Genomic DNA, 23,517 nt, shown 5'->3' with positions numbered 1-23,517 from the left:
CGCTGCCCAGGCGGGTCTCGAACCCGCAGGCTCAGGCAATCCACTCACCTCAGCCTCCCAAAGGCGTGGGATTACAGGCTGAGCCACCGAGCCCGGCTGATCTATATTCTTTACCCTAAAAAAATCTGATACAATCTTTCAGTATTCCCAAACACAGGAGATGTGAATATGACAAAATTCCTCTACAAAGGGCTTAACAATCTGTATTTTTGTCATAAATTTCCATTTTTCAAGATTTAAGAATTCTACCTACCTTTTGTCTATCTAGGTGTCACCTTGAAAAACTGAAGATAGAGTCTAAATTTTAAGAATTTCTCAGCCAGGCTCGGTGGCTCAGCCTGTAATCCCGTGCTTTGGGAGGCTGAGGTGAGTGGATTGCCTGATCCCACGGGTTTGAGACCCGCCTGGCCAACTTGACAAGACCTCATCTCTACAATAAAAAAAAAAATTAGCCGGGCATGGTAGTGCATGCCTGTAATTCCGGCTACTTGGAAGGCTGAGGTGGAAGGATTGCTGGAGCCCAGCAGGTCGAGGCTGCAGTGGCCGAGAGCGGCCACTGCACTCCAGTCTGGGTGACAGAGTGAGACTCCAACTCAAAAAAAAAAAGAATTTCTCAATCAACATTCAAGGAAATTAAGTGAAAGGAAGGAAAGTTATAACTAAAATTTATCAAGGGACAGGAGTACTAACTGTATTTTTTTTTTTTTAATTACCAAGGAGTAAATATTTGGGATACTCTGGAGAAAAATTACACTTCTTAGCAGTATCAACATCCTCTTTTTACAAATGTTTTTGATTATTTTAGCCACAGAGTTTTAATCAAGCTGACAAATATGTCTTGTTCCTTCTATCATAGGAATTTCAATGGGATGAGGAGGGAAAAGCCAAAAGGTGGGAGGAACAGAGTAACTTTAAATCTGCTGAAATGATGGAAACACACATTTCTCTCCCTCTTAGCTCATTTATTGTAAATGGGTTGCCAGTTCCTAAGAAAAGGACACAAAAGCTATTCACAGACTGAAAATCTAAGATGTTCTATTCTCAGATTTTCTATGTTTAGGGAATATATTCTGGGACAAAAGGGAAAAAAATACATTCATTTTAAAAGAGGAGGAGGGCCAAGTCCCTGATATTCAATCTAACTGTACAATATGAAACCAAAGAAAAGAATGGAAAATGCCAAATTCCAGGCATGAGGCAGAATAATTTCTACAGACTTTGACAAAGGATTAACTTAGGTGCATTACTTAAACTTCACTCCAGTCCTTATAAAAATCTGGTGCTCTTGGGAAAGAGTAACATCTCTTCTTTCATTGCAGGCCTTGATATTTACAGAATATATCGCCACTAAAAATACTATGATGTCCTAAAGTGAAGGGTAATGCTAAAACAAAGTTAGGCTCAATAAAGCTGTATGCTTCCTCCCGTGGGCTGAAAGGTTGCTGGCAATTCCATTGGTAAAAGTAGTTCTGGAGAACTTGAAAAGCCTGGAAACTCCACATATTTGTTTAGATATCTTTTTTTTTTTTTTTTTTTTTAGTTGGGGTCTCACTCTGTCACCCAGACTGGAGTGCAGTGGCTGCTCCCGGCCACCGCAGCCTCGACCTGCTGGGCTTGGGCGATCCTTCCTCCTCAGCCTTCCGAGTAGCTGGAATTACAGGCATGTGCTACCACGCCCGGCTGATTTTTTAATTTATTGTAGAGATGAGGTCTCACTGCCCAGGCGGGTCTCAAACCCGCGGGCTCAGGCAATCCACTCACCTCAGCCTCCCAAAGGCACGGGATTACAAGCTGAGCCACCGAGCCCGGCTGTTTAGATATCTTTATCAAACAGTATAAAACAACCCCAAAAAGACAGGGCTGAAAGGTAGTGTAAGTAATGAAGAGCAATGCACTAACTAACCCTGACAGAACAGGAAGCACAATAAAAATGGCAAAGGACCATTAGGTCTCACAGTTACCAATGGTAACAAAAAGACTGAAGTCTGTGCCTAAAAATGTGGCTTGATGCCCCCTTTTGCCAAAAAAGGAGATAAATATGATTAAAAGGCAGCCTTAAGAACAAACGAGCTGACAATTAATTTTTATGGGGGAGAAAAGTATAACAATAACTGCTTCAGGTGAAAAGAATTGATCGGGAAGCTGGGTCCACGGTCTCTGGCCAGCCTTTGCATTATAGGTTGGTTGGGTGTTTAAGAATTTTTACAATTTGTTACATTAAAAGTCAACAGCTACCAATCATCTTTCATTCAGGTTAGCTGGATTAATCCTAGCATTTGTATTAACAATTCTTCTGAAAATCCAGGTGGTTTTTTTTTTAACACTTTTTACTACTATCAAATATAAAAAGCAGTCTCTCAGGATCTTTATCAATGGCTATTTTTGGCATACTTAATGGGGAAGTATGTCAAGTAAAGAGGCCTCAGGAATTAATGAAAAAGCAATATAGCCTCAAAAACTCCTGCATATCTAAACAAGCAAGCATATTAGAGGTCTATAATAAGTAGATAGATACAATTGGTTTTCCTTCTAAAACAGCATTATATATATATATATACACACTGTTTTTTGGTTTTTGTTTTTTGAGATAGGGTCTCTGTCATCCAGGCTGGAGTGCAGTGGCACAATCATGGCTCAACACAACCTGGACTTCCTGGGCTCAGGAGATCCTTCTACCTAACCCCAACTCCACCACAGTATCTAGGATTATGGGCACATGCCATCACACCCAGATATTTTTTGTATTTTCTGTACAGACGAAGTCTCATATGTTGCCCAAGTTGGTCTCAAACTCTTCGGCTCAACTGATTAACCCACTTCAGCCTCCCAAAGTGCTGGGATTACAGGTGTGAGCCACCACACTGGCCTAAATTTTCATTTTTGATTCTTAAATGGTACCAAAGTCTCAAGTATGAAAAGTTTTGGAGCTAGAAATGATACTTACTAATGATAAATGCCTTAAGTAAAAAATACTACTGTATCAACACTGATTTGACATGTAGTCACAAAAATTTAAACCAGAGATTAAGCAAAGCAAGAACATTCCTTATGAATGGAGGAAGGTGGCATGGGACAGTGGAGAGACACCAACCTAAGATGCAGGAACAGCTTCAGCCTACATGGCCCCTCACTAAGCAGGGGACTTGCATGGCATCACCCCTGCTTTTGTGCACTCCCTTCTGACTCTGAGTCGCTGGAGCACAATAAAACTGGCAAAGGACCATTGGAATGGATTTACTCCATGGAAAATGCAAAGTCCAAATTCTTAAATGCAAATTTTTACTTGAATCAAAAAAAAAGGAGAGAGACAGATCAAATACTACAAACTACAGGAACTATTTTCCTGTATACTGATGTGTATACAGATACTATTAAGATACCTGAAAAGGGAATTCATAGTAGTTGTTGATCTTTTTTTTTTTTTTAAAAGGACACTAAAAATATAACTACCATCACTGCTAGCAGGAAAATGAAATTTACTGATACTGTTCATTTTTGCAGGGTAAAGGCCAACTTGTATAACATCTACTCTACCAAGTGAAAAACCACAGATTAGCTCAGAAACTCTCTGATCAAGTGGTGGTGGCCTGGCGCAGTGGCTCACACCTGTAATTCCATCACTTTGGGAGGTCAAGGCAAGAGCACCACTTGAGCCTAGGAGTTCAAGACCAGCCTGAGCAACATAGCGAGACTTTCTCTCTGCCAACAACAAAAAAATTAGGTGGGCATGGTGGCACATGCCTGTAATCCCAGCTACTTGGGAGGCTGAGATGGGAGGATCGCCTGAGTCCAGAAGGTCATGGTTGCAGAGAGGCCTGATCAGACCACTGTACTCTATCTAGCTTGGGCAACAGAGTGAAACTCCAACTCAAAACAAAAACAAAAACAAAATGGTGGCAAAGGTGGGCCACACTGAAGGTTGGCCCAGAATTCCTAGAAGTCAGCCAGCCATGTGATCTGTGAAGAGGACCCAGACTAGGGTGAGTTCCCCAGATTTAAATCTAAGTCCTGCCACTCACTAAAGGCAAGATTTTAGTGCAAATATGAGCCTAGGCCGGGTGTAGTAACTCACAGCTGTAATTCCAGCACGCTGGGAGACAGAGGCAAGAGGACTGCCTGAGCCCAGGGGTTCGAGACCAACCTGGACAACCTGGCGAGACCTCATGTCTACCATAAATCAAAAAATTATCTGGACATGGTGGCATGTACCTGCAGTTCCAGCTACCAGAAAGCTGAGGCAAAAGGATTACCTGAGCCCGCAGGTTAAGGCTGTGGTAGCTGTGAGCATGCACTCCAGTCTGGGCAACAGAGTGAGAGTCTGACTCAAAAAAAAGAAAAAGAAAAAATAGTCTAAAGTATTCTTTTCTGAAAAATGGAGGAAACATCACAGATTAATAAAAAGATTAAATAGGTTTAAACTATGTGAAAAGAGCAGCAGAGGGCCTGGGTGCAATGTAAATGCTGAACATTAGTTAACTTCCTTAACAAAGAGTTGATCTGAGGTTTTAAATGACCCATTACAGCATCTTTCCAGAGTAGCAGTTTTTACTCTTAATTTTAAAATTATTTTCAACATCTTAGAATTCTACTAATTAGCATCCGTAGTCAAAAAGTATAGATCCTCTTTCCAAAAAAATGCACATATATATACATAAGACTTTGCAAACAAATTTCAAAAGTTCACAGACCCCCAAAAAGATCAACTAGGATCCCATGGATATCAGATTTAAGAATGTCTAGAGCCGGGCTCGGTGGCTCAGCCTGTAATCCCACGCCTTTGGGAGGCTGAGGTGAGTGGATTGCCTGAGCCTGCGGGTTCGAGACCCGCCTGGGCAGCGAGACCTCATCTCTACAATAAATCAAAAAATCAGCCGGGTGTGGTAGTGCATGTAATTCCGGCTACTTGGAAGGCTGAGGTGGAAGGATCGCTGGAACCCAGGAGGTCAAGGCTGGGGTAGCCGTGAGCATGCATGGCACTGTGCTCCAGCCTGGGTGAAGGAGTGAGACTCCAACTCAAAAAAAAAAAAAAAAAGTCTAGAAAACGAATAAATTACATAAAACCCAAATTTATATCAATCAAAAGTCCTAAGCAAGAACAGATAACGTTAATGTATGTTTGTCATATGCTATGTACATTGCTAATTAATGAATTATTTTATTTTTGCAATGATTCTTTGACACAGTAGTATTATACTCATTCTATAAGTGAGAAAACTGAGGGTAAGAAGGTTAATTAACATGTCCTATGCTACAGAGAAACATGTTAAGAGAAAAAAAGTTCCCTAAAGGAAAATGCACCAAAAACAAAAATAACAATTAAAAAAAAATTACTGAAATAAAATAGCTCAAACCACTTTTACAAAATTGTGCTAATTATGTGTTAGCCACTCAACAGTCAAAAACATAAAAAGATATGCCTAAAAAAATAAAGATGCTAAATAACTAAATACCTTTACTAGCTCTGGGTCTCCAGGTGAGGAAGGGAATGGGTGCAACCAGCATGAACCCTGGCCTGCAGAGCCACATACCTGACCATGGACACGAAGGTGTACTGAAGCCCCCTTAGAAGGCTGCACTTTTCCTGCTTTGACTAGGGCATCTGCCATGCTGCTGTAAAGTTTCTATTTAAATTGGTTGGGGGGTGGAATCACCTCTGACCTGTGGGGTGGGGAGTCGGGGGTGAGGGGTCTGGACAATATTATCTTTGCCTTCTTATCTCCCCCCACTACTCTACCCTTGCTGGTGAAGACAGTACTTTTCACTAGAAAACATCCAAGCTGACAGACTCTCAGTAACAAGTAAATATATTGGCTCTCTAGCACAGATATAAAAATGAACAGATAAGTCAAAAATTATAAAATTAAAACTGATTAAGTTTATTGCATCACTAATGTGGAAATGCAGATTACATATACCTGAATATGCACACACAAAAAAGTTACACTGTGATGCAATCAATGTTATCCTATAAAAACTAACAAAAATAGTCTATTAGGGAAGACATCTGGTGTATCGTGGCAAGAAATGTTAATGATATTGTCTACAACCCTGTAATCAATTTTTTCTCCCAGCAGCTCTCTCATTACACTGTATTAGATCCGTGTGCCTGCAGAATTTATGACAGCGCCACACATGGGGGGGGGGAGCTTTGCCAACTGGATCCGATTCAGATCCAGCTCAAATGACTTTGGCAACATAAAGCGTCATTAAAGAACAATCAATACAGTTAGCTTTATGCAGCATCATATTGACTGAAAGAAGACTTATCTTACTACAGAATCTTCTCAAACCTACATATATTGTATCCGAGTGCCCACCAATCGTGAACTTATTAGAATCTTCAGTGGGCATAAATCCCTTTACAGCTAAAAGTAAATACTAGTCATCACTAGTTCTAACTAAAAAAAGTTTACTAAAAAGCAATGCTATTATGGGGCAAACTTAAAATCCATTCACAAATCCTAGTTAGTGAATACTGTGGTAAACAGTCTAATAATGACATCCACGTTGATTAGAGAATGAAGCACGAAAATACCAGCCTGAAAGAGAAAATCAATTTCTTATACATAAATATATATGAAAAACAAGACAGTAGCTGGTACAGTCTAAAGCTTTAGAAGTAGGTAGTCAAGTTGGGACTCTACCAATTTGTCCCTCAAGATGTCAGTCTCTTTCTCCAGGGATTAAAATTAGATTTTTATCCATTACAATGGGTTCTATCTTCCACTGCGAATGGCTATTATTTAAAGAATTCCAAGGCCTCCATAATATGATATCCCTATTTGGTCTAATTCTTGAATCATCGTACCATCAGCTATACAAAGATTATATTGCTGTTGCAACAGTTACTCCTGATTCTGTTGCAACTGTTTATCCCCATCACCACTGCCTTATTAATCCTTTGCATCTTATCCATGAACAGCAGCCCTGGATTCCTGTGGTGACTCTCACTATCGATCCCCACTCCACACTGCGGCCCAGTTCATCTTCTTAAGAAGTGGCTTGCAAGTCAGCTTGTCTGGAATTTAGAAGCCTGTAAAAGCTCTCTACTGATGAGCACACAAAATCTTTACTTTCCCACCTTGACAATCCTTTTGTGTTCTGGCCCACTTTGCATCTCCACCTCTGCCTCCAGAGACCCACTAACCTGTGCTCTTCAGTGATGTCCTGCGGGTCATCTTCTCACAACTCCCAGGCTCACTGCCTGTGTTGCTTATAGGAACAAGGTGCCACATACACCCAGAAGGCTCCTCCACTCTGCCTATCCACATCTTACTGATGTGTCAAAAACACAACCAGCTCCTCAAAACCTACCTACCTTCCCCAAGTGCTACAGCCCACATGGAACATTGTTTCTTAGCCCCAGTATGACAATATTCTATACTACAACTGAACAATTCATCATATATTGACAGTATCTTTTGTATGGGGGGCCTATTCTGATATTATTTTCTAATTCAATATGAATTGGAGTCCACAGACTCTTCTTTACATTGATTTTAGTGATTAACTAAAATTATACTTCTTTAATGATGAACAAAAGTCTTTGTTACCCAGGAGTCACTCAGAACAATAAATACCCGTCTTGCACAAAACATTACCATTAAATCCTCCTACAGGAAGACATGTATACACTCCTAAAAGGGGAGATACACTACACAGAACTACCCCCATAGGTCACCCCATGGGGCCCCTGTGTTCTCAGGGGTAAAGCACTACAGTCACCTCATTCTGCTTCTTTCCACACAGCCCCCATCACCGCCCTCCCCCAGGTCATAGGCCTCACTAGAGTGCAGCTGGAGGAAGGACAACTACATCCCAACCCAAGCCGCCTTTGGAAACACTTATTCTAAATCTAATACTGCAGAAAAGCCTCCCTCCTTCTAAGTAAAACGCTACCAAATGTTGCCTGAGAGGACAGCACCCAAGACAGTTTAGGTTGGTGGGCCGTGAGTCCCAATGGGCCTGGGGAAATGTACTCCACACTTGGACTCAAACTTACCCCCATGTCCCCCATTTCAGTTGCCAACATCCATACTCGCTGCTGATTGCCAGCTCCTGCTCCTTGCAGCAGCCCAGCATGCTCTCTGCTGGTGCCCAAGTCCCCTTCCACCAGACCCCCACTAGCTCCTGGAACTGTCCTAGAGGGGTAAGGCAAGTCCCGTATTTTGCTTCCTCTGTGCATGTACTTGTTACTCCTTTAAAAACACATACAATACAGCACATTTTTATAGGGGCTCTGGGGAGGGAGATAATATTCCTATTTTATACCCTAAGGGATATAAAATACTGATAGCTTTTAAAAACGGGATTCTCCTTACCCCTACAGGCCCTCTCCCGGCTTCAGAAAGATGCTGTGGTGGCTGTGATGCCACCGGCAGAGAGCATGCTGGGGGGTCACACAAAGCAGGAGTTGGAGATCTGCAACAGGCCTGGGAGTTGTGGACCTAAAAAAGAAAACAGTTTTAAGTTAACGTGCCCAACGCCTCCTCACACCCTGGTTATCAGGGGCACTCAGCACACAGCAGGCATCTGCACAAATCCTTCAGCAGACAGCCTCTGAAACCTCAGGTAACTTGTTTTACCACTAAAGTTAACCTTTTGGCATCAATCAAAGCTGTTTCCTTATTTCAGTAAACAAACATATGACCCTCCAGGGTCCACACTGTAATCTGTAACCTGGGTCCTGTCATAAAGCAGTATGGTGTGTGCCCCTCAAAATAACCAAGTTAGACGTGACACAATGCCAAAGCACAGTTAACAGTGGCATGCTTTGTTTATAATAAAAACAAAAATGCAATGGTGTCAGATAAACACAACTGTAAAATGAACCACAAGTGGACAAACTGAGCTTTCAGAAGAGTTTCTAATGAGAGATGCTAGAGGCATAAGACATAGACTTGTTAAGGAAATAGTCAAGGCATCAGGGCAATCAAAGAAAGATGCTGCCATTTTCTCAAAGTTCAAGTTTAATTCTGTAAAGCTTAAGGCAATGTAAACAGACAAAAGGCCTAAAGAAAGAAAGAGAGAGAGAGAGAACAGCATTCAAATGAGTCATAATTTTCTCAAAATGCCCACAAGGTAAGTATAATGGACAGGCACAGAGCATAAAGTGTTCAAGAAAGATATTACTTATTTTTATAGGCAAAACCAGTTTAGTATGGAAAACATGTTTTTTAAAATTAAATTTTGAAAACATTTAAAACCAGCATACACACAAAAAAATGGAGAGCAACTTCTGAAAGCCAGCAGTCTTCACATGTATCAAAAAAGATATCTCAAGTTATGGTTTGCTACGTTTCCTTTCAAATATTTTAGAATGCACATAATATTTTTTTAAAACTAGCCAATCCAATTTCATGTGGTTTTAAATGAACTAAAAAATCCTTAAAATCTAAATACTTATATAGGAACCTCTGTTCTTGAGTTTTTTTAAATATTAAACCATTATTAGAGGGCCCTATTACACATAATTCCTTTTGAAAAGCAAAGAATCACTCTCTAGCAACTTTCTGAAAACCCAAGATTTCAACAGACCTCATTATCTACTTATCTTTGTAGGTCTCCTTTAAACGCCCACAGTCCCCCATGCACAAGACAAATACCAGAAAAATAAGCTACTATGGAGAATGTTTCCTCATGATCATTGTATTTTCTTTCTCTGAAGATTACCACATAAAATGCATCCTGGGATCTACACAGTATACTTTCAGGGTAGCCAGTCTCTGATACACATGGCCTCAGGGACAATATAGGTGACATCAAGTTTCAGCAGCCATAATCTCCTTACCACAGGCTTTCCTCCTCCCCCTGGAATTGCAAATTCCAGATCAAAGATTCAACTGTGCACTTCAATGTACAGAATAGTCATTTGTTGTGATAAAGCATCAAAATAAAAAAAATCTCTTACACAGGAATTCAATCAACCAGACTACTCAAATCTTTATGCACTCAAATTAAAGATTTTAAATTAAAAAAAAAAACATTTAGTGAAGCATTTCTAAGCACTTTGACATTGTTTTAAACATACAAATAATTCAAGTAATTATTAAAACATTTCGAGTATTTAAAAAGACTTTTTTTCAAGCATATCACCATCCTTATATAAGAAACCAGAAAACGTTGACAGTGTCTCAGTTTCTCTAATTTTTTTCAGTAGTTCAGTTAGGTTTTTCTTGGACTGCTGAGTTGGTTCTTCATACAAACATCCACATATACATATGAATTACAAATTCCAGTTCTAAGAACTCAAGCTTGAACAAGACTTGACTAACACTCCTACACAGTGGATCTCTGCAAACACCAGACTGTCTCAAACTTTCTTAAGCGTCTTTAAAAAAAAAAAAAATATCTAGAGTATTTTGCATTGAAAAACTTTCGCATATAGATAACAAATTTAGTAAAATAACATTGTGGGGTAAATATTTTATGGAAATACATATAATTATACAAAACTTTTTCAATTGCCTCTTAGAACCTAAAACCAAATTAAATTAGAATCAAATGAATTATCCAACCTCACAGCAATCATGAACCATTGAAACTTGAAATACCAAGTGGCCTATCCTGACTGTCAGCCACAAGTGAAGACAGACTTCTGGAAAGTTGAGAAACGAGGCCAGAAAGATGCTGGGAGGTTATTTATTCCCAGAGTCTTATTTTGACTTCCACATATATGGCTACCACTTTGTCCATTTAGAAGTTGACATCGACATCACGCAAAAAGGGTGCAGTGATTCAAAAAATTTTTCAACATCATTGTTCCATAATTAGGAGGTAGGGATGGCATGGGAATATGGACATTCAACAACCTCCTCCTCTGACTGTGCCCATCAAACTCAGGGCGCAGGATTCCATCCTACCTGTATTCAATAAACTCAGGGCGCAGGAATTCCATCCCACCTGTATTCTTAAAGTATTCAACAAAATTATAAATTCCACGTTTAAATGTGAAAAGGCCATTTAGTTCGTGTAAATAATAGCTATAAACTGAAAACATTTGATAACTCTAAGGTTTTTAACTTCATAATCCAACACTACACATAAGTTCCAAAGGTATAACTGGGTGTTACTGACCTTTTCCTAGGGCACAAACCAACAGAGAAAAGACAAGAAGGAACCACAGAAAGAAATACTCAATTCTGCAGGCCTAACTTGAGGGACTGTCAAAAACAAAAACAGAAAACAACCATTGCTTCACACAGAAATAAATCATCATACCCTAAGGCATTTTTCGTCACAGTTGGCCCTTTGTGGGATGTTCCATATATACTAAGCCCTCATTTATCTCTGCTAAAAGTCAGTCATATAGAAATTCAAAACAGAATATAATGATGCCTAGAAAATATTATGACTTTGACTACATTTAAAATCCCTAAAGAAAACAGGAAACTGAGTTTTAAAGTATTTTCAAAGGAAGAGAGTTTTATTATTTCAATACATAAAATAGTAACACTGCAGGCTAACCAAAGGTGAGCATACTCCTTCGGCTTGTTTAGCAGACAGAAAGTTAATTTGTAGTTAGTGTATACAATATATTAAACAACTGCTACTAAAGATTTTTTATTTAACTATTAAATTTTTTATTTTAGAGGTATGGGGTATAATTCAGGGTTAGGTATACAAATGTTCATTATGCAGGTACCCTTGTTGATGAGGTGTGCCTCCCCGCTCCTCTGGAAGTTTCCCACTACTGCCAATCCCTTTCTTATAATACTATGATAATTATTGAAGGTCCACTTATGAGTGAGAACATATGGTACACTGTTCTAGATCACTGAGTATGATAGAATCTAAATCCCTCCAAGTTGCTGCAAAGTTCACACACTTGTCCTTCTTTATTAAAGATTTTTTAATCCAGTGAGTTTTTTCCACTGAAATGCTACTTTCATTCAGTATTCATTAAATATTTACTGTGGACATTATGGCCAAGCAATGTGCTAAGTACATGGTATATACATCAGTGAATAAAGCATGGTATGGTGTCTATCCTTACAAACTATAAACTCAGAGCACCAACTAAACATCAACAACACAATCAGTGCCATTCTATGGGGCAGGTCCTGCACTAGACACTTTGTAGGTTTCATCTTTAATCTAAAAACAACCTACCTGGAAAGGGAAGTGCTTTCAATCTCAACTTCAAAGGTAAATAAAGAGGAGTAAGTGCCTTGCCCAAGGTCATGAAAGACAGCAAGTGATGGAATAAGGATGTGAGTCCAGACAACCTGATGTTGAAGCCCAAGCTCTGAACTCGTGCAAGCTACCACCCCCCTCACCTCAGTCCCAGAATAACATATCCTAAATTCTGCTTTCGTCACATTCAAATTATGTGGGTTTCCTGCCCAGGTCCCACCAAAAAAGGCTTGAATACAAGATTTATCTAATATTAAACGAATGCCCACTTCCTGAATGTCCATACACCAGACATTCTATACTAAGTGGTCACAATAGTCAAGCTGGGATTCAACAATTGTGGTGTGTAATGCATAAATTTGATAATTAAGTCAGTGTGTGTGCATATGACTATGTGAACAAAGAGTGCATGCTAATGAAGTCTCTATGTGATGCTATCTCCCAGCATTATATGTTTCTAACAAAAACATGAGAATAATGACTCATCTTCAGTAAGTTTTATTATAATGAAGGAAAGACAGCTTCTTGTTACTTTTAATCCACTTCTAAGAAATGAAATTTGGTGGCAAGTGGAACCTGAGCTGAAGCTAATTCCTCTGCAGCCCCCCTTCTGTCGTCGTACTGTCAGGGAAGGCACAAATGAAGGCTGAGGGTAACAAACAGGTTCTGAAGTAGGGTTAAGGGTACAGACCAGGGATCACAGAGAAGTCTCAAATGTCTTCCTCCAGCTGCTTCCATGGGCAATGAAACAATGAGAGAGGAACATGCTATTAACATGAGGAACATGGCCGCCACATCCACAGCAGTGATGGAGAGGCACGCACCTTCTCCCAGGTGACTCGTGGTGTGTGTCCTCAGCGAGTCCACATCCACAACAGCATTCAGCCTGCTGGCAGGGACACAAATAGCACAACAGCTCTCAGCCCTGCAGAGCCAAGTCTAGCACGCTGAGCCCAGCAAGCTGTCCACTGGAAATATCTTAACATCCCTAAATAACATATCCCCAGCTCCACAGAATCTCAAGATGGGGCTTAATTTTAAGGACAATTTTCCCAGTTTTAATAAACCAATTAAGGAACCAAAATAAATCAATTGGGAATTAACCCAAGACAGTACTTGTAATAGTCATATCTACTACCTGGAATCTCATTTGGTATAAGTCACAGAGGAAGCACCTATTATTACATAACTCTAGGAAACCCAAAGCATGTTTTCTTCTATTGTATGAATGATGGCAATGCAGAAATCCACACATGATTTCCATGCGGAATATTATCTGTGAATAAAAAATATATATATAGGAACTACTACAAGGAATTCCTTAATGTTATGTCAAATGAAGATTATTATCTCAGTGATCTTGCTACCATCCTCAGACTCCATGATTTTTAGATAGCAAATTACCTGTATTATGTTTAACGCTTGGGTTCCTATAAAAAGGGAATCTTATCATTTTTAGTAAACTCAAGGATAAGAAAAAACCAGTCTTTTAGAACAAAAAGTGAAAGGCTTTCTCCTTTTCAATCCTATTCAAAATGTTCTCCAAAGGAGACGAACATCCAGTAAGATCACAAATTGTCTATCCCATATACCATCTAAGATCACTGAGGGAAGAAACGATATTTAACACTTCTTCAGCCCCCTACACAGTGCCCAGTTCAACAAAGAAGGCACTCAGTGAACACCTGTCGAAGGCATGGATTGCAGTCCAAAACATTCCCATTTGCACACTGTGATATAATGCTCCTTGATTACATTACTCATTCAGGAACAAAACTCTAAAAGCAAGCTAAGTCACATAGTGACCACAAAAGCTATGGAAGAGCAGCAGGAAAAAGGGCCGAGGACAGTATACTGGGCTCTTCTAGCTGTAGTGAATGGAGAGCCACTCCTGCTATCCCAAGTAGAGAGGAGGTAGCTAGAGAAAGCAATCTAAGAGTGCAGTGGAAAGAACGCCAGGGCGGCAGGCCTCGGGGTCCCAAAGGCATGCACTCGGCCCCCAGACCGCTATCCTCTGCTCCTTCCTGGTCTACCAAGCAAGGCAGCAGGCCTACGCCTGTCCCAACCTGGATCCCTTCATTAAGGCAGATCTTTTTTATGTTTTTTAAACTGAATATATGAAGAGTAATTCCTGAAATAACCATTCAGCTTTGCCCCTCTGCTAACTGCCTCAGTCTCTCAGTTTCCTAACACTAAATTCTAAAAAAGAAATCTGGCTCAATCTTTTGATACCAGGCCGCAAGTATCACAGACTGGTACTTCATACTACTATTCTTTCAAAGAGCTATTTAAAGGTTTTGCCAGCTATTCTACAATTTAGTTCATAAACCTATAGTCAAAGCTGCCTTATCTAATCAACGATCATTCTTTCTCTTGCTTCTAGACATACACTGTTCATAATCCCACCTCACCTCTCCTGCTGGCTTGAGCTCCTGCTTTTGACTACTTGCTCATAGATACTTTGGTCCATGTATGCCAACAAAATCAGATCTCCCAGTTTGTAAATAAGCCCAATCAAATGAGTGGCTCCTGAGAGAACACATGATTCACTACCATTAAAAATGCTATCTTTAAAAACCTCAGCTCAGTTAGGAACTTGACTACTCTGCACGATCATGGTCTCCACCTACCGCTGTGTACGTGTGGGCTCTAAATATAGCTCCAGGGTAGGATAGGAGTGTCCATGTGTGTTTTGATGACTAAATGTTAATAAAGCTGAAACCATGGATCCCATCCCCATAGGCAAGATAACCACATAGCCTATCTTGCAAACTCAGACATTCTGGGAGTGAAAGGGGAGACTGTAACGGCTTGGCAGGAGCATAGACATAGACCAGGACACAGAGGCCACTGTGTTTTACACCATGGACTCGGATTCTAAAGGAATGAATATAGTAGCAGAGACTGGAAGACAACCCCAATCCCCACATAAAATACAAAGACCCTTTTCCTTATCTCATCTAGAACTAGTTTATGAAATGTTACCCAGGGACGCTCTGTACAGTAAGCAGCATCATGCTAGTCTCCGTTACTGGTGGCAGCCGTCGTCTCATCCCTACTTCTCAACTCATTAGCTTGTGTTATCTTGAACACTGTAATCATACCTAGCATGTACCATTAAGGGCATCCACCCAGCTATTTTTTACAGCTCCTAAATATATTTTATACTCCAAAATATACCATGGTAAAGTGATTAATTCTAACCAACTTTTTATTTTATGATAGCTAAAAAAATAAAGCATATGATTACTCCACATTGCAATGCTATGTTTCTTTCATTGCTCCATTTGCCATGTTATTTGCTGTGGGCAAAACCAAATTCCATTTTTTTCTTTTTAAATTCTTGCAGAGAAACAAAGCATATTTCCTTGTTCACCTTTCCCCTTTAATGCTTCGGTAAACTGAAGGGGGGGGATCTTGATTATTTTCGATCACTTGGTTCTCTTTTACTAAGTATAGAGAACCAGGAAAAGAAGAAAGGGAATAACTGTGTTTCTTCTAGGAATAAATATATCATCTCTTTTATTATTACACAACAATTATGAAGCTGTGCTGAATCCAGAAACTCAAACAAACACATGGGAAAGAGCAGTGTGTGACTCACAGAAAGGTACCTAAGTACAGTGCCCCTCCTTCCCACGCTGTTTCTGCAGGCAGCTTGAGTGTGTTGTGCTAGACCAATACTGGCAACAGAAGCTTCAGCTTTTATTGCTGTTAATACCCTGAGCAATTACTGTAAGTCAGCAGAAACCTCTGGCCAGAACAGCAACCATCACATTGTAATCAGCAATTCTAAGAGAAGCTGTTCAAACATGAAAGCACCTGCTAATGTGCAAAAACTGTACAAAGGAGGCTCAAGATCTAACAGGTAAAAGGGAAGTCTTTGCAATTTTATTTTATGGCTACACATGTTCCACGGTGTAGGGGTATTTGGTTTAGTGAAAATCAGACATAAGGACAGTGAGCAGACAGCAGCAGCAGCAGCCACTACCAAAATAAAACTCTTCGGGCAACAAGGCCACCGCCCACATTTCAGGTGTCAGTGCAGTTATCTGCAAAAAAAAAGTATTTAAAAGGAAAGATATAATACACAGCAAAGACCTCTAAAATGGTAAAAATGCATACTGACATAAATCCTGAATAGAAAGCATTTGATTTACAAGATTAAACTGTAAGGCCACTTTACAAAGCAACCAAGGAACCTAAAAGCAGCATACCAACACTAAAACTGTAGACATAAACAGCACATTTGATTTTCCTTTAAAACAGAAAGTATGCACTAACTTATGCAATAGCTGTTTAATAAAATGACACACAATCTTTAAGCTAAACCAGAATATAATAATTTGGGGTTCATTAAAAATGATAAAAAGAAACAAAGGAGATACAGAGTTAAAGGTTTTTTTCAGATTACATTTCCTTAGAATGAAATATCATATACAATGAAGGTAGGAACATAAATACCGTGAAGTTACCAAGGGTTCTGGAAATAAGAGCATTTACAGATACTAATATCCAATGCTGCAAAGTTAAAGAATTAGGAATTTTCTCCATCTAAAAGCGCCAACAGTGGTTCACAATCTTCAAGTACTAAGATCCCTTTGTAAGAGTAAACTGTTTCACAATTTCCCAAATAATACTACTACAATAGCATTTCACATATCAGTTTGAGGAAAACACATAATAAATAGCAGTTCTTAAGTGTGTATTGCTCTTAAGTGAATTTCAAAATCACACTTGAAAACAGTTGTGCAGATGTGTGAGAGATTTACTTTATTCATATAGGACTGAAAATGTTTATTTGCAGGCCTTTGCAAAATCTCTACAGACATTCCCAGGGATCAAAAGACCAAAGTGTGGGAACCACGGGTCTAAAATCAAGAGATTTCATTATGGGCAATAATAGTACTTACATACTCAAGAAAAGTTTTCAGTGAGAAACCACAGTAGCATGTGCTTGCTTTAGCAGCACATACACCAAAATTGGAAAGTACAATAGCATTACCAGCCTTCCTTCTCTCAACCTCTAACCCTGGGAGACCCCCCAAAACCAGTTCACCTGCCAAATATCTCAGCAAATTATAGTTCTCCATCAGAAACTATTCTCTGACCTATTTATATTATTTCTCCTATGTATCATCAATTCCTGAGTTTATGTTACTTCAGGCTCTTAACAATGACTGAGAAGAGACGAACTACTTCAGACATTCAAGGGAGTCTCTGAAACTGTCAAAGCAGCTACTAAAGGATTAAAAACTAGAAATATTGTTTACAATATGAGCATTATAACAGTCCTGTTACAAAACTGAAGAGATGAAACTAGAAACTGCCTTGTTTTAGTGCTGCCACCACAAGACAGTCAGCACTCAAAGGTGGGCTGGCTAACACATCAACAGCGATGGAAGGGAGATCAGAAGAGACAGTCAGTGGAACTGGAAAGAGAAGGTGCAGGGCAGAATGAACAGCACATTAAAAAATGCTTACCAGTTTGAAGTCTTGAATGCTACAGATGAAATACGGTGTGTTTGGCCTCCGACTCTCGATATACACACAGTCTTTAAAAGAAAAAGAAATTTTAAAACAATGGCATTTATCTTTAAGGGAACAAAGACAGGGCCCATAAAGCCACTGTATAAATAATAAATAAATAAATAAATAAATGATAAAGCGCATACCTTTTATAGTAAATACTTTTCAAAAGATGATATTAAATTACAAATAACTTTTAAGTTCAAGGGAAATAGCCCTCTGCTTCTTTTAGACCACTTTTCTAATAATTTAAAGAATCTAATAAAGCCTTAATAATTTTCTTCAGAGTCCTTGAAGAAGAGGAGGATCCCATGGGTTTACCCATATTCTGAAGACATTTAGATAAAAGAAATTACTTGCTCAAGATCACACAGTAAGAAGAAATCTTGAACATCTTGAGAAAGTTGTTGCCATGTCTTCACAAAGAGAAATGGCTCTGCCAAGTGCTACTTTAAAAAATATTTTGAGAGGAAATAAGTGAATTATATAAAAATGACTAGCTCAAAAATGCTATTACAATGACCTTTTCTCCTAAACCAAGAAAGAGAAAGAAAACTAATCTAATCTCTTATAGATAACTTGCTATTAAATTATTACTTAAACACATTTTGTTTTCTAATTGTAAAGAAAACCAAGGCAGCCAATCAGAGATGGAATGAAGTAAGCCAAATTACATTTTCTTCAAGCAAGAAGAATACTTTCTTAAATTACATTTGACATGGTAGTGGCTGGGTGATTTTTTTTTATAATAGCTGGAGTCCAAAAGATTGTTTTTTTAAAATACTATGTTAAGACACTTTAAAAAAAAAAAAAAAAAAAAGCAATAGTTTTAAGGAAACCAGTGACTATAGAGAGAGGTAAAACCCCTCCATGTTACAACCCAAGATCATCATACAGCTCAGGACAGGAACATCTATTTATTATTTACTGAGAAATAAAGATATTCACTGTCCAGCAAATCTCCTAGGAAGAGGAACCACATGCCACATTTAAAATGCTGTTCACTTTATTCTTCCTTTTGACCCTTCAGAATGAGTATGTCTTGGAATAGTTTGGGTGCTAGACAACACAGGCACATTCCCTGCCACATGTGTTGTGAGCCAAGAAAGAGCACAGGAGTAGGGACTTCAGTTGCCACAAACACTAGCAGACCCACTAAGAGGCAGATCAGGAAGAAAGCCCTCACTAAAGAGCACAGACTTCCCTTCCAAGAAACTTTCTGCAGGATATCAGGATCTTTGTACCCAAAAGTCATTCCAGAAAAAGAAGAAATTCGAATGCCCAGCCAATTTCTCTACTCAGATGCAGACTCAACAGATCCTGAATCCATGCAAAATAGTAACTCAGGAATGAACTATTGACTGCCTTTCTAGTTTGTTCCAGAGTCCCAGATACCGAATACTCTGCTTCAACCTTCAGGCAACACCAATTTAACATGCTAATCATCTTAAGAGACAAGTAAGAGCATTCTTAACACCATGATAGCTAATTCTTTCACACCCCTAACTTGGTATTCAAGCAAAAACAGAAAAAACTCAATATGATGTTGAACAATCCAAAATTCTTAATTTCTGTGTTCCAGCTCCTGCTGTTCCCACTACCAGTATTTCAAATTTGAGTATCAATGATTCACTCATCTTACTCAATCTGAACACAAATCACAATCCACCAAAACCTTCTTCGTATCGCTTCCTATACATTTTCTGACATAACGCCATCGTAGCCTGGGCAGTATCCGTTGGCTTCGGAATTAACAGGTCATTTTCTAACCAATGACTTCTACTTTTGCAAGGCTCTAGTGACACTGCACTCGATGGCCTGATCCCACACCACCACCACCACCCCCCACCCTGCTGAGGTTGCATTCCACTCCTCCATCCCATCTGTGCCAGACTCTCTTTCCTCTAGCCCTCTACCAGCTCCTGGACACACCAACCTTAGAGCTAGTTATAAGTGAGCTCCATGTGCAGTAACTTCCCATTGTTCCTCTGTAAAGCAGTGGAAGCATCTCCCTTCTTTTACATATTAGCAATTCACACCCTGTGCTTGTTCAGTCATTTGGCAGTCAGATGGCCTGCACTGTACACTATCAATTACTATCAATCTTGTGAGCTCAGAGAAATGGACTCACTTCTACATTCCCTGAACTCATGGCTGCCATTAGTGTAGGGGTAAAACAAAACAGAACTTAATTAAATGGCATATGCTTAGGCAGCAAGGACTATGAACAACTGTTCTTTTTACCAAAAGAAAAAAGATTATTTTCCATAATCAGTAGAATAATCTCTACTGCAAACTCCCTTACTATGAGACATAAAGCAGCTATTAACTTGTATTAAAAAAACAAACAAGCCGGGCTCGGTGGCTCAGCCTATAATCCCGCGCCTTTGGGAGGCTGAGGTGAGTGGGTTGCCTGAGCCCGCGGGTTCGAGACCCGCCTGGGCAGAGAGACCTCATCTCTACAATAAAAAATCAAGAAGTCAGCCGGGCATGGTAGCACATGCCTGTAATTCCAGCTACTTGGAAGGCTGAGGCGAAAGGATCGCCGGAGCCCAGCAGGTCGAGGCTGCAGTGGCCGGGAGCAGCCACTGCACTCCAGTCTGGGCGACAGAGTGAGACTCCAACTCAAAACAAACAAACAAACAAAAAACTTCCCAGAAAAGGAGAGACCCTATGTTCTTTCCTTTTTCACTGCAAAGTTACATTCAGGAAAATGATTCAGTCACTGGCATCTGTCTGCCAAGCACATCTTGGCAGTCTTCCCAGAGGGGTCTCCCACACCTGGACCAAGGAAAGCAGCCCCGAAGGGCAAGCTACCATGAGAGGGCTCCTCAAATCTGACATATGAGATTACCACAATTGCTTATTACTCGATAAAAAGCCACCTCTCTTTGTTTGAAAAGTTACCATGGCAATTCAAGCTCATCCAAAGTCATGGATTCATAACTGAGCGTCCAATACACAAGACCAGGAATCTGTAAAACAGGTGACTGCATCAAGCAGGATCAGTGTCTTGAAACTCACTCATGAAAAAGTCAGAAAAGTGCACTGCAAAATTAAGTGACAAAACTTGGAGTTTATTTTACATAAAAAGTTATCAAACAGAGAATGGCAAGGATTAAAGGTAATATGAACTAAAATTTTTTACAGCACCATGTCACATTGCCATAAGAATGGGGGAAATGTACTGCTTTGACCTGATTCATTTCATTTTAAAAATAAAAGCATAAAAAATTATTATCAAGTCAAACTTCTTGTTATTACCCTCCCACAAATATTATGATGGCCCAACCAAAAATATATATATATATTTTAAGAAACAATTCAGAATACAAGTCTCAGAGAAAAAAAATTCTAGTTTTTATTACTCTTAATAATATTCAAAATAAAGTTAAAGTCAAATTCTCATATAAGAAGTATTTCCCCTGGTCTCTAATCAAGCAGCTATTTAAGAAAATAATTTACATAAATGTTTGTATTCAGCACAAAAATAAAGTGGCTTATTTGGAAAGAGAAAGATAAGAACGTAAGGCAAGAGCCATGTCAACATCTCAGCTGGAATATATGTCCGGTAATCTTTTAAAACCAAAATGATTTGGCAAGATTTTCATGCAACTGATGAGTCCATGGATTGTCTGAAGCTGGTTATAAAACTGGTTTTAGTGGGTTGGATCAATGATCCTCACCCCAAAAATCCCCCGTGGCCAACACAAGCACTGAGATACCTTTTACAAAAAAAATTTTTTAAAGCCCTTTTTCATTAGAAATCTAGCAGGTCTGAAAGAACTCAGCAAAGCTGACGTGATCCATTAAATGCATAATGCACATTTTCAAAATTACCCACATGAAAACACATATTTACCAGATTGAGCAAATGGTTGCTGCTAGGCAAATATATATACATATTTTTTTAATCTTAAAATCAGCACGCCTATAATGGGGCAGAAAAATAAGTGAGGCTATTACCATCGGTATCAATTATTCCAAACAACACATGATAACTAATTTTTTTCTTACAAAGGATGTCTAGAAATGAAACCATGGGTCTAGGCTGAGACTTATTCTCTAATACTAAGCCTCTATCTGGGAATGTATCACATGATTAAGTGAACTCAAATTCTTGTGAACAGGGAGCAATAAAATCCATAATTTGGGCAATGACACTGAACAGGGGAGTTTCTGGCTGTTTCTCACAGCCTCAACACAGCTTTGTGGCCAAGAATCTATTGTGCCATCTGTAAACAACAGAGCATTTGCTAAGCTAAGGAAGGAAGTCAGCCAAAACGTGGAGGCAGATTCTCAAGGCAAAGCAAGCCTCTCTGCTTTGTCAACCCTCAGCAAATCAGCAGGTGTATGTAAATAGAGCAAGAGCACAGTCCTCTGGAGGATTAAAAAAAATCACAGCCTAAAGCATCAGGCAGTTTGTCATTATGAAACACAAAGAATCTGTCAGCATCTTTTCTGACAACCTCCCACAGAGCAGAGTGGACACTGACTTCACCCACTAATTTACCAAGCAGCACTGGGAGCACCAGCATGAAAGCTGTGGTCACAAAACACATAGGCAGTGCTCAGCCACGACACTATCCCATAGGGATTTTCTTTTCCATCATGCATTTCTGTCTATTAATCTTTGAAATACCCTCTCATCCCTTTGCAAAGCTGGCAGTGCCACTCTAATGCAATTTCCAGTAGAAAACCCTCTCTTGTGAAAGGCACGTATGAACAAAGACCTTCTCACAAAGAGATTTCTCAGAGACCGTGCAGGGCAGCGACGTGGTGAATGCGGAAGCGGAGCCCCAGGCTGCTGTGCTGCACTTGCACGTGATTTCTCCATCCTTGGCACTCCAAGGCAACAGAAGGTTGGCCTAATTTTGCAGAATTAAAAGTCCACAAGTATTTCTCAAATTAATACAGATGTGCTTCAGTTTCCAAAACACAAAAAGAGTGTGAGTGCATGTGTGCACATGCTGGAAACAAAACAAATCCTGATACTCAATCACCACTCCAGAATCATGGGCGTCCTGCAGGGCCTCCAACACACCAGCCCACCTCCAGTCCCTGCCTACAGAACACCAAACCCAACTCTATTCCTATCCTCCACAGATAATACGCTGGAGTCTACAAAGTAAACACTCAAATAAAGTAGACGAGCAACAAATGAGTTGAATGAAGACAGTTAAAACATACACACATGAGAGAAGTTATGAGATCCGAGCAAGAAAGTTGTCATGCTCCAGCAACAGGAACAAAACAAATAGTATTTTCAAACACTTCTTTAAATTGCCTAGTGGACTATTTTTAGTTTTCTGCTAGATTTTATGTCTGTTTGTTTAACTGTTATGGGGAGATACTCACATTGTCTGATAATAGTGGAGAAGCTCAACAGGAAAGGAAAACAAGAACTGGGAAAATCTTCCCAGTCCTTACTCTCGTTCTGTGGTTTGGCTCTGGAAACTGTCACCAAAATTGGCTGCATGATCTCAAAGAGTCTAAGCGTGGTGGAAAAATGATCTCAGGTACCATATATCCTTGTTTCCTTCTTTTTTAAAGTTCATAATAATTGAATTCTATGTATCAAAATGTCTATAGACAAATAGTGCTACAAAGCCTACAGGGGAATTTGTCTAAACACAGAATCCCATATACTTTTAGCAAACATTCATCTATCTGTATTTTCATTGCTAACAGAGAAAATTAAATTATGAGGAAAAAAAAAAACAAGTTGGGGAGGAGAGCAGGTCATAATAAACTAAAAAGGTTCTTCTTAAATTCTCATAATCCTCTTCTCCTCTAGAAGTCAGGAAATCTTCCAATGCATCAAAAGCTTGAATCCTGATTCCAGACAACTGC

At 39.5% G+C, this 23,517-nt stretch overlaps 1 protein-coding gene across 1 annotated transcript in view; it reads right to left on the bottom strand.

Moving 5' to 3' along the window:
* RERE (arginine-glutamic acid dipeptide repeats) overlaps nt 1–23,517 on the bottom strand; it is a 289,136-nt gene that overhangs the window by 242,050 nt on the left and 23,569 nt on the right. The window contains exons 2-3 of the mRNA XM_008058270.1: nt 17,620–17,690; nt 8,322–8,447 (exon numbers count right to left, since the gene is read on the bottom strand). Of these exons, the coding sequence (XP_008056461.1) occupies nt 8,322–8,447; nt 17,620–17,690 (197 nt within the window). The remainder of the gene's footprint in view (nt 1–8,321; nt 8,448–17,619; nt 17,691–23,517) is intronic.

This window comes from Carlito syrichta, unplaced genomic scaffold (genome assembly GCF_000164805.1).
Source record: "Carlito syrichta isolate Samal-C Ts95f unplaced genomic scaffold, Tarsius_syrichta-2.0.1 Scaffold303272, whole genome shotgun sequence".
In the NCBI taxonomy this organism is placed as follows: Eukaryota; Metazoa; Chordata; class Mammalia; order Primates; family Tarsiidae; genus Carlito; species Carlito syrichta.
This window is presented reverse-complemented; position numbering and strand designations above follow the sequence as displayed.